Source organism: Zalophus californianus, chromosome 8 (assembly GCF_009762305.2).
Source record: "Zalophus californianus isolate mZalCal1 chromosome 8, mZalCal1.pri.v2, whole genome shotgun sequence".
Classification (NCBI taxonomy): Eukaryota; Metazoa; Chordata; class Mammalia; order Carnivora; family Otariidae; genus Zalophus; species Zalophus californianus.
The window spans coordinates 64,981,869-65,008,585 of NC_045602.1; the positions used below are offsets into that span (position 1 = coordinate 64,981,869).

The 26,717-nt window shown below is 38.2% G+C and overlaps 1 protein-coding gene across 6 annotated transcripts in view; it reads right to left on the reverse strand.

Annotated features, from left to right (window-relative positions):
• Positions 1-18,410: 18,410 nt before the first annotated feature.
• CCDC85A (coiled-coil domain containing 85A) overlaps positions 18,411-26,717 on the reverse strand; it is a 208,359-nt gene continuing 200,052 nt past the window's right edge. Inside the window, exons 6-7 of one of the 6 annotated variants that reach the window (XM_027622573.1) lie at positions 24,468-24,566; positions 18,411-20,514 (exon numbers count right to left, since the gene is read on the reverse strand). In XM_027622573.1, coding sequence (XP_027478374.1) covers positions 20,425-20,514; positions 24,468-24,566 — 189 coding nt within the window. In that variant the 3' untranslated portion in view covers positions 18,411-20,424. The remainder of the gene's footprint in view (positions 20,515-24,467; positions 24,567-26,717) is intronic. The other 5 variants (XM_027622568.1, XM_027622575.1, XM_027622569.1 and 2 more) reach the window with 5 other exon arrangements.

Consider the following 26,717-nt stretch of genomic DNA (forward strand, 5'->3'; position numbering starts at 1 on the left):
TACATTGGGTGTCTTTGCCTGTTGTGGGCTGTGTTTAGTCCCTGTGGTGGTAGTGGGCTAATCTCAGGACATCTTGGCCTTGAGCTGAGCCAGACTAGGCATTTTCTAGAGAGGCAGTAGTGTGGAACTACAAGGTACTTTCCCTGTATTGTCCCCTGAGAAGGCTTTGTTGGTTAGTGGGGCCTGAATTCAGACCAGTTGTCTGCCTCCAGCCCAATGCTGGTATGTGTGGTTATCTTTCCCTGTGTCTGGGGCAGGAGTCACTTTGGAGTGGTGATGGCCATTGTGGGGCTACTTAAACACTGCCAGGCCTGTGGCACTGCCCTGTATGGGCTCTGGCCTAGGGGATATTGGAAAGGATGGGCCTGCTGAAGCTCAGCACAGGGCAGAAGGGGAAGTAGTGTGGCAGTGGTAGTGCTATGAAGGTAGGTTGTTAGTCCCATAGGTGGCCATGTGTTGACCTTGTGTGGTGAGAAAGGGAAATGGTTCTTGCCAATTCCTTTGCTCCTGGAGAAATTTTGCAAGGATTTCTGTCCAAATAAATCTCCTTCTCATATGCCCCAGGTGGGGACTCCTTTTCCTCTCACCTGCTTTTTCTCCCAGAGCCAAGCCCACTGATTTTTTTTTTTTTATTATTCCAGGTTTTAAGTACTGCTGCTTTTAAGACCTCATGAAATTCAGCTCCCCTGGTCTCAAAGCCATGTCATGGGGATTCATCTTTCCCAGGCTCCCCAGTGTGGGGGGTCTGTTTCTCTCTCTCCTCCATGTGGGCAGAGTCCCTCCCTCTTTTTGGAGAGCCCCATGTGTTTAATTTCAGATCATTTCTCCACCCTTCCTACTTTCTTTGATGTGGCCTCTTCTCTCTAGCTAGTTGTGGCATTTGTTCTGCTAGTCTTTGGGTTGTATAGTTGTATTTGTGGGATAAGGTGAGGCTAGGTTCCTCCTACTCTGCCATGTTCCCCAGAAGTTTTACCAGTGTGCTTTTAATATTAAAACTCATTCTTAAACAAATTTACTTTAATCTTAGCCAGTACTGACCATGTATAAAATTGCATTCCAAAAGTTCCTTTTCTATAAGCATTCTATACCTTTTTTATATTCAGATTTTGTCCTATGTTTTCTTTAGCCTCACTGAGGGACAAAACACATTGGTTTTTCCTCAACAAAAATGTATTTCCATTTCCCATACTTTATTTTATCAAAAACATACATCTTTTCCTGCATACAGAGTTGTTCCCATATTATTTTTAGCAGCTTTAACCTCATATACTAATTAGAATTAATTCCTTGAAGCTTTAACTTCTAGGAAAACAAATAGTAGTAACTGTGTATTGTCTGTTTCAGCAGCTTTTTTTGGATTGGCAAGTTTATGAATGTATTTCATAACTTTTAGAAACATGTTTCTTCATAGTACAATCTTTTTAATAAAGCACAAAACATCTTTACTAATGGACCCAAATTTATTTTTAGTTTCTCTGTAATACGGAAGCCAAAGGTAGATAAACCTATGTTAAGTATTTAAGGTTTATTATTTATCTTATTTGGTAGTGACCTAGATATACAATGAATTCAACCTAATTCAGCCTAATTCATCACTTAGCAAAATTTCAGGATTTTAGTTTACCAAAACAATTTGGGAAAGCTGTTTTAAATTTTTAGCTAGGGGCACCTGGGTGGCTCAGTTGTTTAAGTATGTGACTCGATTTTGGCTGAGGTCATGATCTTAGGGTCATGGGATCGAGGCCCACATTGGGCTCTGCACTGGGCATGGCACATGCTTAGGTTCTCTCCCTCTCCCCCTACACCATCCCCTGTGTGTGCTGCACACTGGCAGGCATTCTTTCTCTCTCTCTCTTTCAAAAATTACCTAAAAACTTATTACATCTATTTGATTTACTTGTTCTTAATGATTATGCTTAGATTATCCATAAAAACTTTGAGACATCAAAGTCAATCATTTTCCCATGTATTTCTTTTAAACATTTTGTAATAGAAATAATAGTAACTTTAAGTAAACCCAGGCAAAGTAAAGTTTTTAATTTTAAAGCTGATAACTTTTAAGAGAGGTCTATTTTAATTAAGCACACAACCTTAAATTAGCTTTAATATTGAATAATTTTTCAGAGCATATGAACTTGAAAAACATTTGGGTTAGTTTCTTAGAGTTTTAGAATGCCTGATCCTTATTAGTGCTTGCCTTTAAATCAACTACATATAGCTCTTGTATAAATTAATTTCAGCAATACCATCCAGAGGTAGAGACAATAATATTACACTTATATGTATGGGTGTACATTTAAACACACAGACATATACAAACCAAAATCTTATGTATTCTATTTTTACTAATATTTGTGGAGAGGGAACTACAGATCTGATTTCCAAATACCTCTTTTTTTCTGTTTAAAAAAAACTCCTTAAAAGTCCATATTTCAAAGAATGGCTCTTAGCTTCTAGAGAAGGTAGGGGTAGAAAATTTGCATTATAAAGGCATAGGGACCATATCTGAGTTTTTTCCAGGAGGACATTTTGGGACATAATTGTTTCCAATCAGAGGTGCTAGAGCCTGGGAATAAGAACACGTCTAGCAGTTTGTCTTTTAAAAAGGGGTCTTCCTCTGTCCCCTTTTTTCCTTCAGTCTTGAGTGATTGTAGACTGTGTTTATATTTCAAAAACATGAAAGAATGTATAGCTGTAGGCAATAGGAAAAAAATGCAAGTTTTTAAGAGATTTGATATCATTGCTATTAAAAATGTTTTCCCTATGTACAAGATAATTTTGTTCTAATATCCTGATCTTTTTGTAATATCTATAAGCATTTTGAGAAGAAAAGGTGAGGTTTTGAGATTAGTGAAGATAGGTAGACATAGATTTGTTTTCAGAGTTACATTTCTGATTTTGCAGAGATTTGCAAACGAAGACTTTTTTGGTAACTTTTTTTCAAAGAACTAGATTACATGTTGAATATTAAGGAATAGACTCACCATTTTTTTCCTTTGGTGTAAGTGTAACTTTTTTTTTTTTTTAAAACAATGTTCTATTAGTTTCAGGTGTACAGTATGATTCAACAATTCCGTACATCACCTGGGGCTCATCACACGTGCACTCTTTAATTCCCATCACCTATTTAACCCATCCACCACCACCACCACGACCACCCCCCCCTCTGGTAACCATCAGTTTGTTCTTTATAATTAAGAGTCTGTTTCTTGGTTTGTGTCTCTGTTGCTCTTTTTTTCCCTTTTGCTCATTTGTTAAATTCCACATGGAAGTAAAATCATATGGTATTTGTCTTTCTCTGACTGACTTATTTCGCTTAGCATAATACTCTAGCTCCATCCATGTTGTTGAAAATGGCAAGATTTCATTCCTTTTTGTGGTTGAATAATCCATTATATATCATTTCTTCCTTATCCATTCATCAATCAATGGATACTTGGGCTGCATTTATATCTTGACTATTGTAAATACCGTTGCTGTAAACATAGGGGTGCACGTATCTCTTTGAATTAGTGTTTTTGTATTCTTTGGGTAAATAGCTAGTTCAGTTGCTGGATGGTAGGGTAGTTGTACTTTCGACTTTTTAGGAACTTCCATACTGTTTTCCAGAGTGGCTGTACCACTTCATATTCCCACCAACAATGCATAAAGGTTCCTTTTTCTCCATATCCTCAACAACACATATTTTATCTTGAAGGGGTTTTTTTGTTTGTTTTGGGGGTTTTTTGTTTTGTTTTTTTAAGCCATTCTGACAGGAGTGAGGTGATATTGTAGTTTTGATTTGCATTTCTCTGATGGTAAGAGATGAACATCTTTTCATGTGTCTGTTTGCCATCTGTATATCTCCTTTGGAGAAATGTCTGTTCATGTCTTCTTCCCATTTTTTTAATTGGATTATTAGTGGGTGTTGAATTGTATAAGTTCTTCATATTTCGGGGAACACTTTATTGAATATATCACTTACAAATATCTTCTCCCATTCCATAGGTTGCCTTTTAGTTTTGTTGATTGTCTCCTTTGCTGTGCAAGAAGCTTTTTATTTTAACGCAGTCCCAATAGTTGATTTTTGCTTTTTTAATTTCCCTTGCCTCAGAAGACCTCTCTAGAAAAAGTTGCTATGGCCAATGTCAAAAAGGTTACTGGTTATATTCTTTTTTAGAATTTTTGTAGTTTCAGGTCTCACATTTAAGGTCTTTAATCTATTTGAATTTGTTTTTGTGTGTGGTGTAATAATGAAGTCCAATTTCTTTCATTTGTATGTTGCTATCCAGTTTTCCCAACCCCAGATATCATTTGTTGAAGAGACTGTCCTTTTTCCATTGGATATTCTTTCCTGCTTCATCAAAGATTAATTGACCATATTGCTATGGGTTAATTTCTGGATTTTCTATTCCATTCTATTGAACTGTGTCTATTTTTGTGCCAGTACTGTACTGTTTTAATTACTACAGTTTTGTAATATAACTCAAGTCTGGAATTGTGATGCTTCCAGCTTTGCTTTTCTTTTTCAAAATTTCTTTGGCTATTCAGGATCTTTTGTGGCTTCATACACATTTTAGAATTGTTTGTTCTAGTTCTGTGAAAAATGCTGTTGGTGTTTTGATAGGGATTGCCTTAAATGTGCAGATTGCTTTGTGTAGTATAGACATTTTAACAATATTTGTTCTTCCAATCCATGAGCATGGAATTTCTCCATTTCTTTGTGTTGTCTTCAATTTCTCTCACCAGTTTTTTATAGTTTTCAGAGTAGAGGTCTTTCACCTCTTTGGTTAGGTTTATTCCTAGGTATTCTTTTTGGTGCAGTTCTGAATCGGATTGTTTCCTTAATTTATTTTTCTACTGCTTCATTATTACTGTATAGAAATGACAATTTTCTGTACATTGATTTTTGTATCCTGCACCTTACTGAATTCATTTATCAGTTCTGGTAGTCTTTTGGTGGAGTCTTTAGGGTTTTCTATATATAGTATTATGTCATCTGCAAACAGTGAAAGTTCTATTTCTTCCTTAACAATTTGGATATCTTTTATTTCTTTTTTGTTATCTGATTGTTGTGGCTAGGACTTCCAGTAAGATGTTGAATAACAGTGGTGAGAGGGCACAGCTTTGTCTTGTTCCCGATCTTAGAGGAAAAGTTCTCAGGTTTTCCCCATTGAGTATGATGTTAGCTGTGGATTTTTCATATATGGCCTTTATTCGGTTGATTTATGTTCCCTCAAAACCTACTTTGTTGAGAATTTTTATCATGAATGGATGTTGCACTTTGTCAAATGCTTTTTCTGCCTCTATTGAAATGATCATAGGGATCTCATCCTTTCTCTTATTGATGTAATATATCCTGTTGATTGATTTGTGAATATTGAACCACACTTGCAACCCAGGAGTAAACCTACTTGATTGTGGTGAATGATTTTTTAAATATATAGTTGGATTTGGTTTGCTAGTATTTTGTTGAGGATTTTTGCATCTATGTTTATCAGAGATATCAGCCTGTTCTCTTTTTTTGTGACGTGTTTATCTGGTTTTGGTATCAGGGTAATGCGGTCTCATACAATGAATTTAGAAGTTTTTCTTTTCTACTTTTTTGGAATAGTTTGGTAAGAACAGGTATTAACTCTTCTTTCAACGTCTTGTAGAATTTTCCTGCAAAGCTGTCTGTTTCTGGAATTTTGGGAGATTTTTGATTACTGATTCAATTTAATTGGTGGCAATCAGTCTATTCGAATTCTGTATTTCTTCCTGCTTCAGTTTTGGTAGGTTATATGTTTCTAGGAGTTTATCCATTTATTCTAGGTTGTCCAATTTGTTGGCATATAGTTTTCTATAATCTCATAATCGCTTGTATTTCTGTGGTGTTGGTTATTATTTCTCCTCTCTCACTTGTGATTTTGTGAGTCTGGCTAGAGGTTTATCAATGTTAATTTTTTCAGAGAACTTACTCCTGGTTTCATTGATCTATCGTATTGTTTTTTTAATTTCTATTTCATTTATTTCTGCTCTAATCTTGATTTGCTTCCTTTTACTACCTTTGGGTTTTTTGTTGCTGTTGTCTTTTTCTAGCTCTTTTAGGTGTAAGGTTAAGTTGTTTAAATTTTTCTTCTTGAGTTAGGCCTGTATTGCCTTAAACTTCCCTCTTAGAACCACTTTTGCTGCATCCCAAAGATTTTGGACCACGTGTTTTCATTTTCATTTCTGTGTAATTTTTCATTTCTTGTTTGATTTCTTGGTAGAGTCATTCATTCTTTAGCATATTATTTAGCCTCCATGTTTTTGTGTTCTTTTTAGATTTTCTTCTTGTGGTTGATTTCTAGTTTTATAGTGTTGTCAGAAAAGATGCATGCGGGATGCCGGGGTGGTTCACTCAGTTAAGTGCATTCAGCTCAAGTCATGATCTCGGGATCCTGGATCAAGCCCAGTGTTGGGTTCCCTGCTCAGCGGGGAGCCTGCTTCTCCCTTTCCCTCTGCCATTCTCTCTCGTGCTTTCTTTCTCTCTCAAATAAATAAAATCTTAAAAAAAAAAATGTAATGACCTTGATCTTTTTGAATTTGAGACTTGTTTGTGGCCTAATATGTGATCTATTATGGAGAATGTTCCATGTGCACTTGAGAAAAATGTGTATTCTGCTGTTTTAGGATGGAATTTTCTGAATATATCTGTTAAATCCATCTGGACCAGTATGTCATTCAAAACCATTGTTTCCTTGTTGATTTTCTTTTTGGATGATCTGTCCATTGATGTAAGTGGGGTGTTAAAGTTCCCTACTACTGTATTACTATTGATTATTTTTAAGTATTTTGGTGCTCCCATATTGGGTGCATAAATATTTATAATTATTATATCTCTTATTGGATTGTCCCCTTTATTAGTATATTTTATCCTTCTCTGTCTCTTGTTACAGTCTTTGTTTTAAAGTCTATTTTGTCTGACATAAGTATTGCTACCCTGGCTTTCTTCTGACATTCATTTCCATGATCTATATTTCTCAATCCCCTTACTTTCAGTCTGCATGTGCCTTGGGGTGTGAAGTGAGTCTCTTGTAGTCAGCATACAGATGGGTATTGTTTTTTTATCCATTCCATCATCTAATGCCTTTTGATTGGAGCATTTAGTCCATTTATATTCAAAGTAATTGCTGAGAGGTATGTTTTTATTGTCATTTTCTTGTTTTCTGGTTGTTTTTGTAGTTCTTCTCTGATTCTTTCTTCTTTTGCTCTCTTCTCTCAGTTTGCTGGCTTTCTTTGGTGATATGCTTGGATTCCTTTCTCTTTATGTTTTGCACATCAATTACTGGTTTTAGATTTGTGGTTACCATTTGGTTTGTATATAACATCGTCTCCATATAGCAGTCTATATCAAGTTGATGATCATTTAAGTTTGAATCCATTCTTTTCTCCTCCCACGTTTTAGGTATATGGTGTCCTATTTTACATCTATTTATTTTGTGAGTTCCTTAGCTGATATTTTACAAAAACATTCTTGACTGCTTTTGTGTTTCCTACTGTCATTTTTGGTCTTTCCTTTCTATCCAAAGAGTGCCCTTGACTATTTCTTGCAGGGCTGGTTTAGTGATCACAAATTCCTTTAGATTTTATTGGTCTGGGAAACCCTTTATCTCACCTTCTATTCTGAATGATAGCCTTGCTGGATGGAAGGTTCTTGGCTACAGATTTTTCCCATTCAGCACTTTGAATTTATCATGCCACTTTTTCCTGGCTTGGAAGGTTTCTCCTAAAAAATCCCTCGATAGCCTTATAGGGTTTCCCTTTTATATAACTGTCTTCTTTTGTCTTGCTGCTTTAAAATTTTTTTATCACTATATTTTTGACATTTTAATTATACTATATCTTGATGTGGATTGACTTTTGTTGATTTTGTTGGGGGCTCTCTGAGCCTCCTTGATATGGATATTGTTTCCTTCCCCAGATAGGGAAGTTTTCATCTATTCTCTCTTCAAATTTTCTACCCCCTTTCCCTCTCTCCTTCAGGTATCCCTATAATGTGAATATTGTTGTGTTTCATGGAGTCACTGAGTTCCCTATGTCTATTCTCATTTTGCATAATTCTTTTTTCTCTCTTTTGTTAGACGTGATTACTTTTTATTACTCTGCCTTCGAGGTTATTAATTTGTTCCTCCTCGGGGCGCCTGGGTGGCTTAGTTGTTAAGCATCTGCCTTTGGCTCGGGTCATGATCCTAGAGTCCTGGGATCAAGCCCCACATCGGGCTCCCTGCTCGGTGTGAAGCCTGCTTTTCCCTCTCTCACTCTCCCCCTGTTTGTGTTCCTTCTCTCACTGTCTCTCTTTCTGAAATAAATGAAATCTTAAAAAAAAAAATTTGTTGTCTTCTCTAGCCAGCTGTTTGTTCCATCAAACATGCTTCTTGTTTATTGAGCCCTTTATCTCTGCTATGTTATTCCTTATTTCTGTGTCTTCTACTCTTTCCTCAAGTCCAGTGAGTATCTTTATGATCCTTACTTTAAATTTTCTATCAGGTATGTTACTTATATCTGTTTCACTTAGATCTCTGGCCATGGCCTTGTCCTAGTCTTTGATTTGGGACAAATTCCTCTGCCTTATTTTGTCTAAGTCTATGTGCATGCCCTGCGTTAGGAAAGTGTACTACTTCTATTCTTGAGGGTAATGGACTTATGAAGAAGAGGTCCTATAGTGCCCTGCAATGGAGTGTCCCCTTCTCCCCAGGGCCTGGCACTTCAGGAGGTGTCTCTGATGCATGCTGGCATGTCCTGCTGCTGTGTTTTGGTTGCTTTATTTTTCAGGCCACTTGTCTGCAGTGGCTCTCTTTGCCTGTTGTAGGTGGTGTTAGTTGACCAGTTTGGGGCCACTTTGGGCTTAAGTTTAGTTAGAGTTTGGATTTGCCAGAGATGCAGTAGCAGCAAATTGCAGGGCACTTTGCCTGTGTTGTCTCTTGAGAAATTTTCATTGGTGAGCAGGCCCTGCAATCAGACTCCTGAAGTGCAAGAGGGTGGGGATTTGTGTAAGCAATGTAGATAATGAATGTTGGCGCCCAGGCTGGCTCCTGCAGGTGTCCTGTGTTTATGCTGGAGGGTGAGGAGGTAAATGGCACCTGTCAGCTCCTTTGTTCCTGGAGAAGTCCCTCAGGAAACTCTGCCCCTTTGGGATAGGCTCTAAGTTTAGTAAATAGCTCCCTCCCATATATGCCCAAGCATTTTCCTAACTGTTGCTTCTATGCTGTATCTCCCAGGGCTGCTTGTCGTGCTGTGTCTTTAAGGGTGAGGACTTGGCTTCCTCTCACTTTCTGGGCTCCCCAGAACTGAGCCCACTGATTTTTAAAATTCCAGGCTTAAGTCCCAGTAGTTGTAAGACCTCAAGAAATTTGGCCCCTCTAGTTTTCAAAGCCAAATGTTATGAGGTCGTCGTCTTCTTGCAGGCTCCTTGGTGTGAGGGGCTGTTTCTTTCCCTTTGTGCCTGTGACTACTTCCTTACTTCAGATGGTTTAGCTCCTATGTCTCTGCCTTTCTCTATCTTTAGTTGTGGAGTTTGTTCTGCCAGTCTTGGGGTCATTTTCTGGGTTATTTACACTGATGTGAGTGTTAACTAGTTGCATCTATGGGATGAGGTGAGCTCTTACTCTGCCATCTTGCTAGCATTCTCTGGGTCTTGTTTTTGTATCCGTTCAGTCACTCTGTCTTTTGACTGAATCCATTAACATTTTTTAAAGAGATTTTATTTATTTGAGAGAGTGAGCAAGCAGGGGGAGATGCGGAGGGAGAGGGAGAAGACTCCCACTGAGCAGGAAGCCCTACGTATCACTGGGTCCCGGGACCCTGGGATCATGACCTGAGCCGAAGGCAGATGCATAACTGACTGAGCCACTCAGGCGCCATGAGTCTGTTAACATTTAAAGTAATTATTGATCAATATGTACTGTTGCCTCTTCCTGATTTTTGTAGTTCTTCTCTGTCACTTTCTTCTTCTCCTGCTCTCTTCCCTTGTATGATGGCATTCTTTAGTGTTATGCTTGGGTTCCTTTCTCTTCAGCTTTTGTGTATTGTTGATTTTTGATTTGTGGTTACCATTAGCTTCATATATAACATAGATATCACAGTTTATATTAGTTGATGGTTAAGGTCAAACACATTGTAAAAGCACGAACTTTTTATTCTCCTCTCCATGTTTTATATATATGATCTCCTATTTTACATCTTGTCATATGGTATATCCTCTAATTGTTGAAGATATAATTGACTTTACTGCTTTCGTGTTTTAACCTCCTACTGGGTTTATAGGGGATTCATCTACTTTTATTACATGTTTGCTTTTACATGTGAAACATTTTCCTTTTATAATTTTCTTCTAGTTATAGCCTTTTCTTTTCACTGAAAGAATTCCCTTTAACTTCTTTAATTTTTGTTTGGGAAACTCTTTATCTCTCCTCAGTTCTGAAGAACCTTTCTGGATGGTGTATTCTTGGTTGTAGTTTTTTTATTTTATTTTTTCCATTCGGCACTTTGAATAGATCATGCTACTCTCTTCTGACCTGCAAAGTTTCTGCTGAAAAGTTAGCCCATAGCCTTATGGGGGGGATTCCCTTGTATGTAACTGCTGATTTTCTCTTGCTGCTTTTAAGATTCTCTCTTTATCATTAATTTTTGCCATTTTAATTATTATGTGTCTTGGTGTGGACTTTCTTGGGTTCACCTTGTTTGGGACTGTATGAATCCTGGACCTGGATGTCTGTTTCTTTCCTCAGATTAGGAAAATTTTCAGCTATTTCCTCAATTAAGTTTTCTGCTCCCTTGTTTCTCTTTTCTCATTTTGGGATCCCTATAATGAGAACGTCACTATGCTTGATGGTGTGGCAGAGGTCTTTTAACCTGTTCTCGTGTTTTTATTTTTTTCTTTTGCTGTTCAGGCTGGTTTCTTTTCATTACCCTGTCTTACAAATGACTGATCAGTTCTGTATGTTCTGTATCTTTTAATCTGCTATCAATTCCCTCTAGTGTATTTCTTTTCATTTCAGTTGTATTCTTCATCTGTTCTATATATTTTTTTTTTATCTCCTGTTGAAGTTTTCACTGAGTTTATCTACTCTTTCCTCAAGTCTGGTGAGTATCTTTATGGCCATTATTGTGAACTTTTTATCAGGCATATTGCTTATCTCCATTTCACTTAGCTCTGTGATTATTGTTTTCTTTAATTTGGGACATATTCCTCTGTCTCTTCATTTTGCCTAACCCTCTGTGTTTCTGTGTATTAGGTAGATAGCTGTCTCTACTGGTCTTAAATAGTGGTGTGGTATAGAAGACGCCCCGTGGTGCCCTGTAGTGAAACCCCCACTTGTCACCAAGACCAGGTGTCCCAGATATCACCCCTGAGTAGGTTGTGTGCTCCCTCCTGTTGTGGCTAAGCACAATTACTGTGGGTATGCTGGTAGTTTGGACTGGCTCTCAGCCCAGCTGGCTGCAATGATCTTCATTTGCTCTAGGCACACTGGGCAAGGTTTGATAACTGCACTGCTGAAAGGCCTAGCTGCAGCCTTTGTAGGATTCCTTGTGGGCAGGGCTGTAATTCAGCCTGGCTATCTACATTTAGCTGCTGGGACTACTGTGTTACACCAAAGGGCAGGGCTTTCTCCCTATGCAGCATGCTGGGAGACTTGGCTACAGGAAATGCAGGCATACTGGTGTGTGGGGTTATCACCTCTGCTCCTCAGGACAGGAGTCACTTTGGAATGGTACCATCCTGTCAGGGCTGCCTGCCAGGTCTGATAGGGCAGGAGCTGCTTTGGAGCTGTGCCTTTCTGGGTGGTCTTGTTGTGTGGCGAGGGTCTTCAGGTAAATGCCAGGCTGGGAATGGAGGTGTTAGCAAGTTATATAGAGAGTGTTCAAACTGGTTCCTGAAAGGGTCCAGATGTCTAGACTGGATAGCAGATATATGGAGGGCAAGAAAAGTGCCTACCAGGACAAATCTCCTGCAGATCCCTGCACTCCAGCACACATTCTAAGATTAGTTAAAACTCCTTCATGATTTATACCCCAGGTGGTTTTCAATCTGCGGCTGCTATGCTGTGTCTCAGTCCAAATTATTTGTGTGCTGGCCTTTTAAGGGTAGGGACTCAGTTTCCTATAATTCTTAGGCTCTCCTGGATTTAAGCCCTGCTGATTTTCAAACCAGATACTACAGGGATTCATCTTCCCGGTGTAGGTCCCCAGGGCAGATATGGGGTCTGATCCCCTTGTGCCTCCATGCTCATGATAGCCCTCCCATTTGTGGTTAGTTGTGCTGGGGGTTTGGTTTTAGACCATGCCTCTGCCCCTCCTTCCCCTTTTGATGTGACCTTCTCTTTTTTGACTAGTTGTGGCAGATCTGTTAGTTGTAATAGATGTAGTTATTGCTTCATTATGTTTGTCAAACTAGGTGAGCTGACGATCCTTCTAATCTGCCATTTTTCCTGGATTTCCTTGTATATCTTATTTACAAAGAATTTTGACTGATATTGGTGACAGAAAACTAATCTTGACTGAATATAATCTTGACTGTATATAATTTGTTGCTAAGACTATAAGCAAAGTTTCCTACTGTAGCAAGTTGCCGATACTGTATATTCACAAGTCTCTAGAATACGGTGGTTTGGTCCATTTAAAACTTCATGGTTTCTCCAGTGAAGACTTACATTAGGCTCATCTCCTTAAGGGTCCCCTGGCTCCATTTTGAAACCTCCCTTGCCATAAATTACCCCATTTAATTTCATCTTTTACATACTGATAAGGTACACGTTTACCCAACCCCAACATAAGAAAAAGTGCAAGACTTTATAGGATTTGGGTGCTTTGGAAAGCTCTTATTTTCCACTTAGCATAGTGCCTTTTTACCCTTTTACTATCTGGCAAAGAAAGAGCACACGTGGGTCCGAGGATCATAGCAGCAAGCCACCTTTGAGAAGGCAAAAATACTTGAGAAGTAAATTAAAGCTCTGGGCATCTCCCACGCAGGGTCACCCTCTGAGTTAGATGTATCTGTAACTCTAAAAGGTACAGGTTAGGTGCTGTGGCAGAGACAACAGAAGGAGAGTGTACCCTTAGAATGTTGGTCAGCTTTGAAGGGGGCAGAAGCCTGACATATCGCATAGAGCAACAGCTGCTAGCAGTGTGCACTCCTTCAGGAGAGCTGCTCAGGAAGGAACAGCCTATCATGGTAAGAACTTCCCTTTGAATCAATGTGTGGGTTAAGAATGTTTCATCCCTTCACCTCTCCCATGACTCAAACCCCACTTTGACTAAGTGGCATGCCTATCTGCAGCAGAGGAACACCATGTTTGCCAGCTTACTGTCTTTAGCAATGCTGGTGTTGGTAGACCCTGTAAATGTCCACTCTCCTATTCCTATGGTGGCCCCTGTGGCCTGTAGAAATGGAGTGGGGGGAAATTCCAACTCATGTCTCATATGGGTCTACAGATGGGTCCGGTTGGGGCAACCTGCCCATATGGACTACAGTCACTCTTCTGCCCAATACTAACACCATCTGGATGGAAACAGGAATGGACCACAGCAGCCATGGGCTGAACTCAAAACTGTTTGGCTAATGATCACTCATGAGCCCTGGCTGTTAACCCTTTGCATTGACATTGGGCTCTTCAAAGTGATTAACCCTATGGCTTGGACAATGAGATACTAAGAGATGGATGATCACGATTAAGCCCTTGTGGAGTCAGGATACATGGAAAGACTTTTGGGCTGGCCTGTGAAAGCCTAAGGCAGTCCTCACTGCCTTCCATGTCCTGGTTCATAAGGCACTGACACTTCTTGGCAGTCAGGAAGCTGATGCCCTAGCCCAGGTATAAGCCCTAGCAACTGACACTTCAGTAGATAGAGCAGACTGGGTATATAGAAAAAATGTCCACCATAGCAGCTGGATGGGAAGGCATATTGCCCAAAGATGCCAGATTACCCTTGAAATACACTGACTTGGCTAATGGACTAACACCACATCCAGTATGTTCTAAATGATGCTCAAGGCAACTACCAAAAGAATCTGAGTTCCATCCACCTGAGTTCCCAACTGGTGAGGGATCGGGAGATTGATTATATTGACTCTCTTTCCTCTGAGTGAGGGTTATAAATGTGTCTTGGTTTGTGTGGACACTGTATCTGGCCTAACTCAAGCTTTCCCTTGTTGTGCAAACCAGGCTGCTCCTATTAGGGGATTAGAGAAACTGAGTACTATGTATGGATACCTTCACCAAATAGACGATGATCAGGCATATCACAAGAGTCATGATATAGAAGAAGGCTGTGCAGTCTTCCCTTACTATTGAGATTTTTCCTTAGCACTGTTTTTACCTTGTTTCCCAGATGGATTGGAGGATGGCAGGGGTCAGGAGAAGAGTGGCAAAAGGGATGGAAAATAAGGCTGAGGAATGAGGAAGGCTGTGAAGCCCTACTTGCTAGTTTCTTTTTATTCTATCACATAAAGAGAATATAGAACCTCTTTTTTTTGTGTGACAGTAAAGGAATCGCTTGTTTACACACACTCTGTTTATTTCAATAAAACTAAGCTATTGTTGTATCCTCCAATTTGCTGTATTAGACCATATATCCAAGTCATGGCATATACAGTATACAATTTTATTGAATAAGATTTTGGGCAGTCTGTAACAGAATACTAAATCAAACTAGTTTAAGACAATATAGAAAAATTGAATCTATTTGAGAGTCTGGAATCAGAGTGGACTCCAGACAATAATGGGTGTTTCAGCCACCTTTCTCCACTAATCTCTTGGCTCTACATTTTCGTGTAGGCTTTCTCTTCAGGATGACTTTTCTAATGATAGCCCACATGATTTCAGGCAACAGAAAACTCTTAGCACATCCAACACTAGACAGGAAAAAACCTCTCCTCTACCCATCCAATAAAATTTCTTCTAAGAGTTTAAATTGAAATGAGCCTTGTTAGGTCTTATTGCCACAAATGGACTATAGGAATGCCATGTGTTGATTGGCTTAAGACTGGCTTCTTGAGCCAATTATTAACATGTAGAATGAGATTACCAAGACCAGCTTTGAGTCTAGGCATTAATCAAGATTCAGCTCCGGAACTGGAAATTGCTTCTCTGGATTTACTTGAACAGTGTAGAGGAGGGGTATGTTTCTAAAGCAAAGGAAGGCTCTCTTAGGAGGAAAAGAAAAATGAATCCTGGGTAACCAATCAATGTGTTTGCGCGCGCACGCGCGTGCGTGTGTATGTGTATCTTTTTAATACAAGGACTAGACTGAGCCTGGGGAATGGTGATGGTTAAAAAGAAAACAAACAAACCCTAGAGACTGTTACTTGGTCTGTCAGAAACCCATTCCCACCTAAGCTAGATTGCTACAAAGGGAAAACAGATTTTTTTTAATAAGGCCTATCTGAAATGCCATGGTAAGATCATGCAGCTTGGCCCAAACCCAACAATGAGTCCATAGAATCAAAGGCCAATTTCAGACACTTTCTGCTTCTATAAATTGCATTCCTGATTGGCATATGAATCTGTTGCCATGGACATTGTGAGGTATATTGTATGCTATCGCTTCAGGACAGGTTCTAGAAAACTAAGGGTCCTATGATGGGAAAGGGAAATTCTTCTTGGTAATGAGACCAGATGGAATTATAACTTGGGCATGAAAACTATGGAAAAACCCTATTGTAAAAATGACAGGATCTTGTGTTTTAAAGGGACATTCTTTTTGGTTGTTTTTTTTCAAATTTTTTATTGTTAATCACCATACATTACATCATTAGTTTTTGATGTAGTGTTCCATGATTCATTGTTTGTGCATAACACCCAGTGCTGCATGCAGAACGTACCCTCTTTAATACCCATCACCAGGCTAACCCATCCCCCCACCCCGCTCCCCTCTAGAACCCTCAGTTTGTTTCTCAGGGTCCATCGTCTCTCATGGTTCGTCTCCCCCTCTGATTTCCCCCCCTTCGTTCTCCCCTCCTGCTATCTTTTTTTTTTTTTAACATATATTGCATTATTTGTTTCAGAGGTACAGATCTGTGATTCAACAGTCTTGAATCTCAGTGAAATGAGACTGTACTGCACGTGTGTTTTATTACTTCCAATGGTTTTGAGATAGCCTTTGACATTAAAACTTAAGGCAATTAAAAAAACAACTATGAAGAGAAGGATGGAAGAATGAAGGAAGATGGTACAGGAAGTAAGGGAAAGCACCATGGGAACAATAGTAGACATTTCTCTTAACTTTCAGACTTTTAAAAATCTTCCGCTAAATTCTGGCAAAATTTCTCGGCTTCAAGCCTGCTAAATTGCTCTCAGCAGTGTCCTTTCTGTCTGCTATATGGCCAATGTATTGAGTTTTTCACACTAACATTTTATTCTCAAGATGTGAAATTCTTTATAATGAATGCAATATTTATCCTCTTTGAGAATACTGGTCATACTTCTGAAAATCTCTTTTAATTTTAATTCTTTTCCTTGGATCCATTAAGTTGTGTGCTTCTGATTCATAGTCATGGCTTCCCTCCAATGTTGGGTGATACTTGGTTGTATACCCATCTTAGTAGGCATATTTCCTCATTAACCTGCTGTGTTTACCACACAACTTGCTGGAAGAAATGGGTCGGGATGCTGTGTTTGGGAGCTACCTGACGCTAGGTGTAAGGGGCATGGTGGGGCAAACTTCTAGGTAGGCTGTGTCAGCACTAATGATCTGGGCACAGAGGGTCCCTTTTCCTCTGGGTATTTAAAAAGTGCAAGACTTTGCCCTGTGCCTCCAATTCAAGTATCCTTACTCTCTGCTCTGGCCTAGGAGAAATTATCCTTTGTTCTCTGTCTGACCCAAGGAGGGAGAGATTATATGCAGGAGTTAAAATGTTTAACTACCGTCAGTTGCCCCAGAAGCCCATGCAATGCAGGTTCAAATTCTGCCTGATTTGGAGTACCCTTGCAGCTGTTCTGTTGTCAACAATACCCTCCATCACGTGCTTTGAACGATTGAAGCCATTGTTTCAACCAGATACTCTGTCTTCCATTTCTCAAGAATTTACCTTAATTCCTGGTTCACAGAGCTGGTTCACTATTATGTTCTAGTGGGATTATAAATTAAATAGCTCTTCTACCATGTTTGGAGCTTAAGGCAAGAGGAGGGAGCTAGCGCAGATATTTTACCATTTTTATGTGAATGTCTTTATTCTCAAATGTTTTCAGTGATAGGAAAATTACAGAATTAAATAGTTGTGGAAATTTTGTTTTTCCCAAACATGTTGTTCCTATGAGAATCAAGACCATTATCCCTTTTTTTCCTCTCCATTTCCACCATTACCATCTGGGATTGGCCAGGATAAGGCCTGAGGGTATATAGGCTGGATGATCTACAGAAAACAGCTTGAAAGTTGAACTGTGCAGCTAGAATCTCTTTATGTGGTTAATAGACCTTTTGTGTTGATGTGGTTCCTTCTCCTAGCCTAATGGTATGACATCGCCGCAGCTCATGGGTCTAGGCTCCTATGTCTTTGAAGACTTATTGTTCCTTGTGGACTGTCAAGACCATGAGCTTTGGAACGGTGGAGACTCTAAGGAACCTTAAGATGAGGCAATGAGATAGATGTTCTCTCCTTTCAGCATGTCAGGACACAGGCTCAGCAAGGTTAGGTTGTTTGAACTCACAGAGCTTATTATAGAGTGAATGCTGAACTTGCTGGCCCAAAGTCTGCTTTGCTAAAGCCAAAGAGCCTTTATTCAGTGCTGTACTTAATAAAGCATACTTTCTGTTGGCTCCAGCCAATGTGATGCATGACACGCTCACATCCAATGATGTATTACTGGATGTCACATCCTATCTGAATTTTCTATTATGCCTTCAGCATGTGCTAGAAACTTAAAAGGCATTTATTTGAAAAGCTTAGATTATGATTGTCAGTCTGTCAGCTTCAAGGCTGGTAAAAATATTCTGCCAAGATGCATAAATTAACCTCTGTTCCAGAGAAAAGGAGATCATAAACTGGTCCCATAAGAGAATGATGCCACATATTTTTATTGATAAACATGTTAGGTAATAGCACGATTCAGGCCATGGACTCAAAGTTGAGGCTAATGCTCAGTGTAGGAAGCCTTATTCCTGTCGTCTTAGTGGTTTCCCAGAAATAGGTGTGTTCTCTATCTGAGCATGTGTATGTGTGCATTTGCCAATTTATGTCTTGGCCATATGTGTATATGTTTCTTAAGTATAGAGGACAAGTTTTCCACTCTGCAGTATTTCCCCCTAGTATATTTCCTCTTATTGACTGCTTTAACGGTAATTTTTTTTTAAAGATTTTTATTTATTTGAGAGAATATGAGAGAGAGTACATAGAGGGGACAGTGGGAGAAGGAGAAGCGGACTCCCCACTGAGCAGGGAGCCCGATGCGGGACTCGATCCCAGGACTCCAGGATCATGACCCGGGTCAAAGGCAGTCGCTTAACCAACTGAGCCACCCAGGCGCCCCTAACGGTAATTAATTTTAATGTGTATGAATTATAACAAGTGAAAGATTTTATAACTGATTTTTAAATATTCTTAAATACGATTCTAAATTTTTAACTGCATTAGAACGGTGTGAATTGAGTAACATGAATATTAAATCCCTCATTAGCATATTTTGAAAGAGTCCTTTGTTTTATATTTAAGATAATCATCTGTATTACCATCATTAATACCACCATCCAGAAACACTGTGCTACTTAGTGACTATTAGAAATCTACACACTGTAGGAAAAACACTGAGATTAAATAATTTATTACCATTGCTAAGATGAACACATATACTTGATACTCAATTTTATGCAGAACTTTAAAAAAATAGTTTTAATACAGTATCAAAATTTACACAAGTATTTTGTCAAAAGACCACTGTTCCTTGTATTAGCTTCTGCAGCATCTACTGCAGGCACAAAAACTTGGTTTAAATGTCTTCAGAGCGTAGGAATACAACAATTTAAGGATGAAAGCTTTTCTACAAGAGAAGGTGTAAATATAGCAAGCAATTTTCTTTTACAGAGTAATAATATAACATTTCAAAAAGAAAGATAAGCTTAACTGGTAAGCCAGTTACAATAATTAGAGATAATTCTATAGTAAATTAATTCATAAATATTTTCTGAAAACAGAGGGCTGTTTTTTCATCACAGTAACATTTTAAAAAGTATAACGAAAGTCCTTTACGTTCTTTCACCAATAACACACTGTAATGAGTCCATTTAAAAACAACAGCAACGATGAATATCTGCTATGAATCCAATCTGAGTAATTTAGAAGAAATCTAAAAACTGGGAATTGTTGCATTCCTACTTTTATAATTTTAAACTACAATAAAAACTTAGCATTCTGGCACAGGCCTCTTGCACATTCATACAAGAAACTATCATTGCATTTGAAAAAAAACACAAAATACCTATCATAGCATTTCCGATACAGTCTAATATGTATATATATACCAAAAATAAACTAAGCAAAGCTAGCACACCTCTTTTTCAAACCTCAAGCAATCTGAAGAGCTTTTAGCCTCAACAATGAAGGACATGCGTCAGTTTCATAAAACGTTAGCTGCTGTAGGCAAAGAAAGCTTTTTTCATAAATGCAGTGCAATATTTTAAAGTTTACATAAAGTTTATTAAATATAACAGATCTAGAAACTAAACTGTAGAAATTAACATCTCACAGCTGGAAACACTTAGAAAAATTATGTTTGCTTGTTCTTTAACTGGAATTAATAACATCAATGGATACACTGAATGAATATGGAAGTTGGTATGTCCCCACGATGTGTCTTCATGAATATAGCAAGATTAAAAGAAAAGCTATATTTATCTTGATCACTTGAAATAAATGGTACTCTCTGATAAGCACTCTACAAAGTCTTGCTACCCTTTTAGCTGGTAAAGAGAATTTATGTGGTATTTTTAGCACCTCAACAGTCAAAACAAAATCCCAGAAACCTAAGCTTATCTTATATCCAAATTCACTATGCATCAGGAATTCGTAATTTGTTGACTATAAGAAGTAGGTGCCCAACTCCCAAACTTGGAAAGCTGGAAGACCCCTCTTCCTCAACACAGCATGCTAGAAAAGTCCCACCATTCTGTGCAATGAGTTAACTCCTTCAAACCTACTGAGGCCCTACTGGATTTTTCCAATCATGCAGGTTTCCCAGTGACAAGCTTAGATCTGAGGAGTCAAAAACATTTTAGTTCTAATGAAAATAGTGGTACCCAAATGGTGATTTTTCAAAGCTGTTGTGGACATGGAAATGAGAGACGTGAAATACAGCATCAGTAATACTAAAGGTTTTAGAGGGAAAATATATGCAATACACAATCACTCCAGGTTATTCAATGAGTCCAGGTTTTTTTTTCTTCTTTTCTCTCTCTCTGGCAGTGGTGATATCTTGTTTGAAAGAGTGCTTTTCACATTGGTCCTTTGTACTGGTTTCCAGACAAATGTTGCCTAATTCCAGGACAGGAACCTGCAGCATCTCCAAGTTTCCTCCACACAACCTTAAGAAAAGTAAAATACATAAGTAAATAAAAATAAGCGTCTTAATTGCCCCATCCACAAAGAGATTTGTGGTTTTTAAAGGGGGATCTATGAAGGGGCAAAGAGGAATGTGAAGACTAGACGAAATACCTCCATGAATGAGCTCAAACACAGTGAAATGTGATGGAAGTTTCTAACTCAGAAGAGCTGCACAGTAGAGGGAACTAGTAGGCTTTGTCAGCAATCAGCGTCAAAATTCAAGAAAGATGTGCCAACTTACTCTAGTTCATGAGTGGTCTTCAACTCCAGCTGTACACTGTGCACTTGAAGCTTACACAGTAACTCCCACTCGCAGACTGACTGCACTGGTAGAGGGGAGGCATCATCATCTGTATTTTTTTTTTTTAAAGCTCCTAATATAATTCTGTATAGCCAGAATTAAGAACACATGAGCAAGATCATCCTGGTTTCTGTATACTACATCTTGAACCAGGGATACCACAATGTTTAATCCACTAAGGAAAAGGAAGGAATTTTTGTTCTTGAGCTATTTAAGCCCTGAACTACTAGCTTTAGGGCCACTAGTAAATTTCCCTGGCTTTCCCAATAGAGTGGGGGACCCTCAGTCATAAATCTTAGCTACCAAATAGTATAAAATCTCAGATTAAGCAGAGAACATCCAAATGCAGGAAAAATATTAATACATTCAAGAATAAGTAGATACAATATAGCAAAAATTGGGTCATTTTAGAGGGACAATAGCAAAAGATGAGATTGAATATAAAGTAAAACCACGGAATTCACCAATGATATGCCAATATGCTAATGCTAATTGGAAAATGCACCCTCCTTCCCCCGATTAAGTCATTACCCTCCTTAGGATGATTCACTATAAAGATTATTTTCTTTCCCTAAAAATTTACATAGCTCTAACATGAATACACCAGTTGGTTCATTATTGATACTTTTTTTTTTTTTTGCATTTATTTTAAATACAGCAGATACTCTAGGGTCACCCAATACTATTCATTGTTATACATAAGAATATAAGGTTCTGTCTACCTTCACTCCTAAGCCAACGAAGCCATTCATCTTCTTGTGGACACAACTATGTGGCAGAAATGACCTGTCCTATTTGAAGAAGAGTGTACTAATGGTCTTTAAATAGTAGGAAAGGAATGATCTAGCAATGGAGGGCTCAAGCTGCCCACAAGGGAGTTGGGGAAATTCTCATTTCTTAATAGACAGTGAAAAGGTGCAAACACTGAATCAGGGAGCCAAGGGATGCTACGGACTTACCCTTTCTAGCCCTTACATGGTATATACAAATACAGCTGACCAGAATGCTTTGAATGTCTGAATCTATCCTCTGCTGCTAAGCCAAAGACCTCCAGGAGCACTGACACAAAGCCTTAGGTGGTTACAACTCCAAACTGCAAGCACTCTCCAAGTATTCCATTGTAGGATACCATGGGCCTTAACCCTGAAATTACTATGTGGTGAAAGAGTCCAAAAAGGCAGAACTCTGAAACGAGCCAGTGATACTAAGGTAGACACAGAGTAGTGACTTGTTAACTAAAAGAATAGGTGGGTGTCTGAGTCCACCAGTCAAGTATTTCAGCTGTTCTCAGGGAATTTACAAGAACCAAACAGACCTAAAAAAAAAAAAAAAACCATTATTACAAAAAGAAATATACTGCACTTTAAGAAACTGGAAATCTATTTTTGTGGCACAATTTGGGAAGGGAATAAAAGCACCTCTTACTAATCAACATGATGTTAACAGTCACTTCCTGTGACTCCTTGTATAGGTGTTGACAACTGAGCTCCAGGAGGAACACCAGAAACAGGCAAAACTTACTATGCTAAGTTCTGAGTCTTCGAACTGATCTCACATTATAAGAAAACTTTCCATTTCTGTGACATTATCATAAAAGCACATAGTTCCTCTACTAGGTTTAACAACCTTAGCTTGTTTCTAAGAAATTATCTGTGAAAATTTCTCAAATCTGCTTTTCCCTTTATTCTCCAGTATGGACTATGTGTGTTCAATGTTCAAATAATTTGTAATGGTGACAAAAATATTTTAAATCAACATCTTTTTCTCTTAGCTTTTAATAAGTTTCCAAATGTAAGAGTGCTAATCATCAGATTGGTGTTGGCTTGCATGTTTTCCTCAAATTTTGGGAATCAAAGACAAAAGTAGAAAAGCCCTCAAGAACTGCTAAAGGCAAACAAGGAGGGCAAGCTTTGGCTTCCTGAAAATACCTTCTACAGGGAAAAACACCACTGCCACTGCATATGGTCTCTTGAAGCATTTTTGGAAATATAGGCCTACAAAAAGATCAACACGAACTAATCGAGACCCAGTCCATTAATACGTTTCTTCTGTGACTAAGAAATGAATTTTCTAATGTCCAGAAGTCATATCTAAAACAAAAAGGCAAGAAAACAAGCAATCCTGACTTGTATTTTTACAGAACTTCACACATTTCTGGAAGATGCATTGCTTTTCATTCTTGGGGAAAGAAAATGGAAGTCCCCAGATTTACCCCGAGGACATCTGGGTATAGTCCTGACTTACTGTTCATTAGAGAACAATTCGAGCAAGCAACTTTATTTTGGGATTTTAGCTTCTTCAAACATAAAATGCAAATGTGGGGATCATATCCAGAGCTTCCTCTCCAGCCTGCTTAGGGGCTGTGGTGAAACTCCATCTGAATTACAAAGGATCCTGTTGTACTATTTGGAGAACCACCTGCGGAATGATCACTGTGCTCCCTTCTAGTTCTAGAATTCCTAAAGTCTGAACTTTCTCATTCCATAGTCAACAGATGAGAAGCAAAAGGCTTTTTTTTTTTTTTTTAAGGTGTGTGGCTTAACTTTTTTAATCTGAAGGAAATATTCAAATTGAAAACGCTAAGGATAGGCTGAAAAGCTACAGAAGGTGTGAAGAGTGGTGCATTGGGGGAAATTATGACTTCTCAAACCAATGACCTTTTGAAAACATGCAGGAAAGAAAAATAACTTGGAAAGAATTTCAAAAGAAAAACAGCTACAACACAAAGAAGCAGGAGACTAAAACCGTGGCCCCAGCACATATAAAATGCCCAGGGGTACTTAAAACATTTACTGGATTCCAAGAACACCTCAAGGAAGTAGATACATGAGAATATCTGGCCCTAATAGCTTAAAAGCATTTCTAAGCAATTTTGATAGCCTAATGGACAAAGAATATGAGGATAAAAGTACAATATAGAGCCAATTAAAATCAGTGCTTAATATAATCTGATTTTTGCTTTTAACAAATGTATTCCCCTACAATATTCTATTTAGCTTTTTAACAAACTTCAATTATATTCTGATTAAATGATATACCTATGCAAATTACTCAAAATTTAGCTAGGGATTAATAATAAAATCCAAATCACATTATTGATATGCATCAAAACAGCATGTCAATTTTTTTTTTTTTAACTCTGTTCTGCTCTGATTTCTATGTGTCTATTCTTATCCACCACTGAAAGGTAAAGATACTACTTTGCAGGACATGAAGTGCCCATATCACGTGATTTTTTTTTTTTTCCAAGTATGGTTATAAAAGTCTGAGGAAAGCTGTGTTTTATCACAGGTTTTTAAACACTGATTTTTAGGTACTGCTTAAAAGTATGAAACAGAAACCTATTTCTCAAAACTAGCACAATTATTTTAGACAATAAATTTTTAAAAATGTTCATAGATCATTCTGGAATCCAGAATTGGCTGATTATCGCTTCCCTGAATATTTTATGACTGTTAATAAAACTGCACTAAAATATACTGAAGATAAAAACAAGGGGAATTAGTTTTGTTTTCACATAAAAATATAAAGGCATTTGGCCAGCATTTTAAAAAAGCAGGTATTCATAAAGTGGTAACTAAGCTATGATGGAGCTTTCAACACAGAATACACAATAAAGCACATTAAACTTACATTGCACATTTCTCTGACTATAGCTTTTTCTGTCTCACTAAGGTCATTTTCATACTCTTTACCCTGTTGACGATCTATAGTTTCCTGAACATCCAAGACCTGGATTTGTTGAAAAAGAAAAGCAAATTTCACATGGAAAAAAACTTGTTAGTTATGAATTAAACCATCAAAGAGCTCCACTTTGTAAAACCTTTGGTTTTCTCCTGTCTGCATATCAGAGTGGATTAATATATGGCAAAATCTTTTAAAATAGTGGATCTGAAATCTAAAAGGGATCAATTCTACTTGACTTTCAAATGGTCATGGAAAGCAATCTTATCACTAATAGTCAATTGAATGTATCTAATCATAGACATTAATGAATTTAGTTAATTGGGTCAAGATAACGTGACTATGTCAACCATTTGGAGAAATTCTCGCTCCACTGTAAAGGTAAGCAATATAATTAATGATCTGCCAAATAATCCAGATGATATGTAGACATGGCCTATAGAAAAGAGGACTAAAAGATACTGATAGGTGAAACTGGTCAGAACCCAGGAATATGTACATAAGAACTCGAGTGAAAATGGACGCTACTGACATCACAGTTCTTGCCTGGACATGTTCCCAGGGCCTAGAAAAGGCCTATGCAAATGATAATATCAAAGAGAAAAACTGGCTCCTTACAGTGAAAACATTTGAGCAACACTTTATTTTTCATTAGAGCAAAGAAAGTGTTGGGATGAGATGCTCTTAAGCAATTTTAGAGGCCTATGATTCCACTTCACCATGTTATCTCTAAATGGATTCAAAACAGTATTTCTTCAAATAGGTCTATAAGGTTTTCATGCCATACTTTCTATAGGTCAAAAGGGGAGAAAACTTTGGTTTCGAGTGTTATTTTTCTCTATATCCACTTATAAGCCAAAGCACAATAGAGCAAAAAGACCCAAGAAAACAAAACCCCCAAAATAACACTTTTCATAAAAGCTCCTCCAAGAATCCCCACTGAACTGCGACATTGCTAAACTCCTTGGTTCTGTTGTCATCCTGGTCAATGCTGATGGTCACACCTAAAGATGTCACCTGAGAACTGGCACCAATGAACAGCTGAGCCAAAATAAATGAAACATGAAGTGGGACTTTCATGTCAAGTTCATAGTCTACATGGATATTTACTGGAGTTCAATCCTGCAATAATCTAATTCACAAACTACTCCCTCATTAACTCAAAACGTCTAGCCATTATTACTCTGTAGGTACTACTACTTTAAGGGAGGATATCACGGTAGGAAACAAGCCTCACCCTGCTACTCCGATTAGAGTCCGTTCACATTCTTTATACACTCAGAGGAAATCCTGACTACGCTTAGTGAATATTCATAGAAAACTCCTGGAACAAGCTCATTTGCCTACAAATTCAATTTCTAATGCACCTCAGAGAAGTGTACTTCAAAAATCAGTTAATTTCTACTAAATGAAGCTCCAATTAATAGCATGAATTTTAAAGCAAGATAAATGTGGTGTTACTACAAGTGGGCTAATTTCTCACACTGATTTACAACACTTTCCTCCCAAACCACAACCACAGAGTGTTTTTTGTTTTAAAGCCTAGAGATTTTTGGGGGGGGGGGGTTGGAATCTATCAGAAGATGAGAAACTGAGCCATCGTTCTAATTCTTTCACAACAAAGAAACTTTGTTATAAATCAGCTCTAGGATCTGTGGGCTTTTAAAAACAAAATGCGTGAGTGGCTACATTTCTTCCTTTACATTGTGATATCCCTAAGATGCATTTACCACAGGCACATATTTCTGTTTCATGACACAGTTAACTCATGGAAGCAAACATATTCTGTATTCCAGAGCCTCCCCTTATGCTTCAGTTGCTCAGTACTACCCATCTGCTGAGTGAGGACACTTAACATGTTCTGATTATAACATAGTATCTTTCTCTCTTGAGATAAAAATTTTATATGAAAATTAGAGAACAAATTCAGAGAAAATTGAAGAGCTCCCCCTTGCCCTTCCCTTCCTTTTAGGCCATAGGAACACAGGTGCAGTGAAAAATTGGGGAAAGATTGCAGTGCTATGCACTATGCTGATCTGATTCAAACTACACTTGCCATTTAATAAGGCAACAGGTGGAAACCGTTTTCAATCCGAAAAGCAGAGCAATGTGTTGCTGGAGTATGTGCAGATGCTAACACTACAGGATTGAAGCCACTCTTTTTATTTCTAGGATGCTTTTCAGATAGCTAGCGTCTGG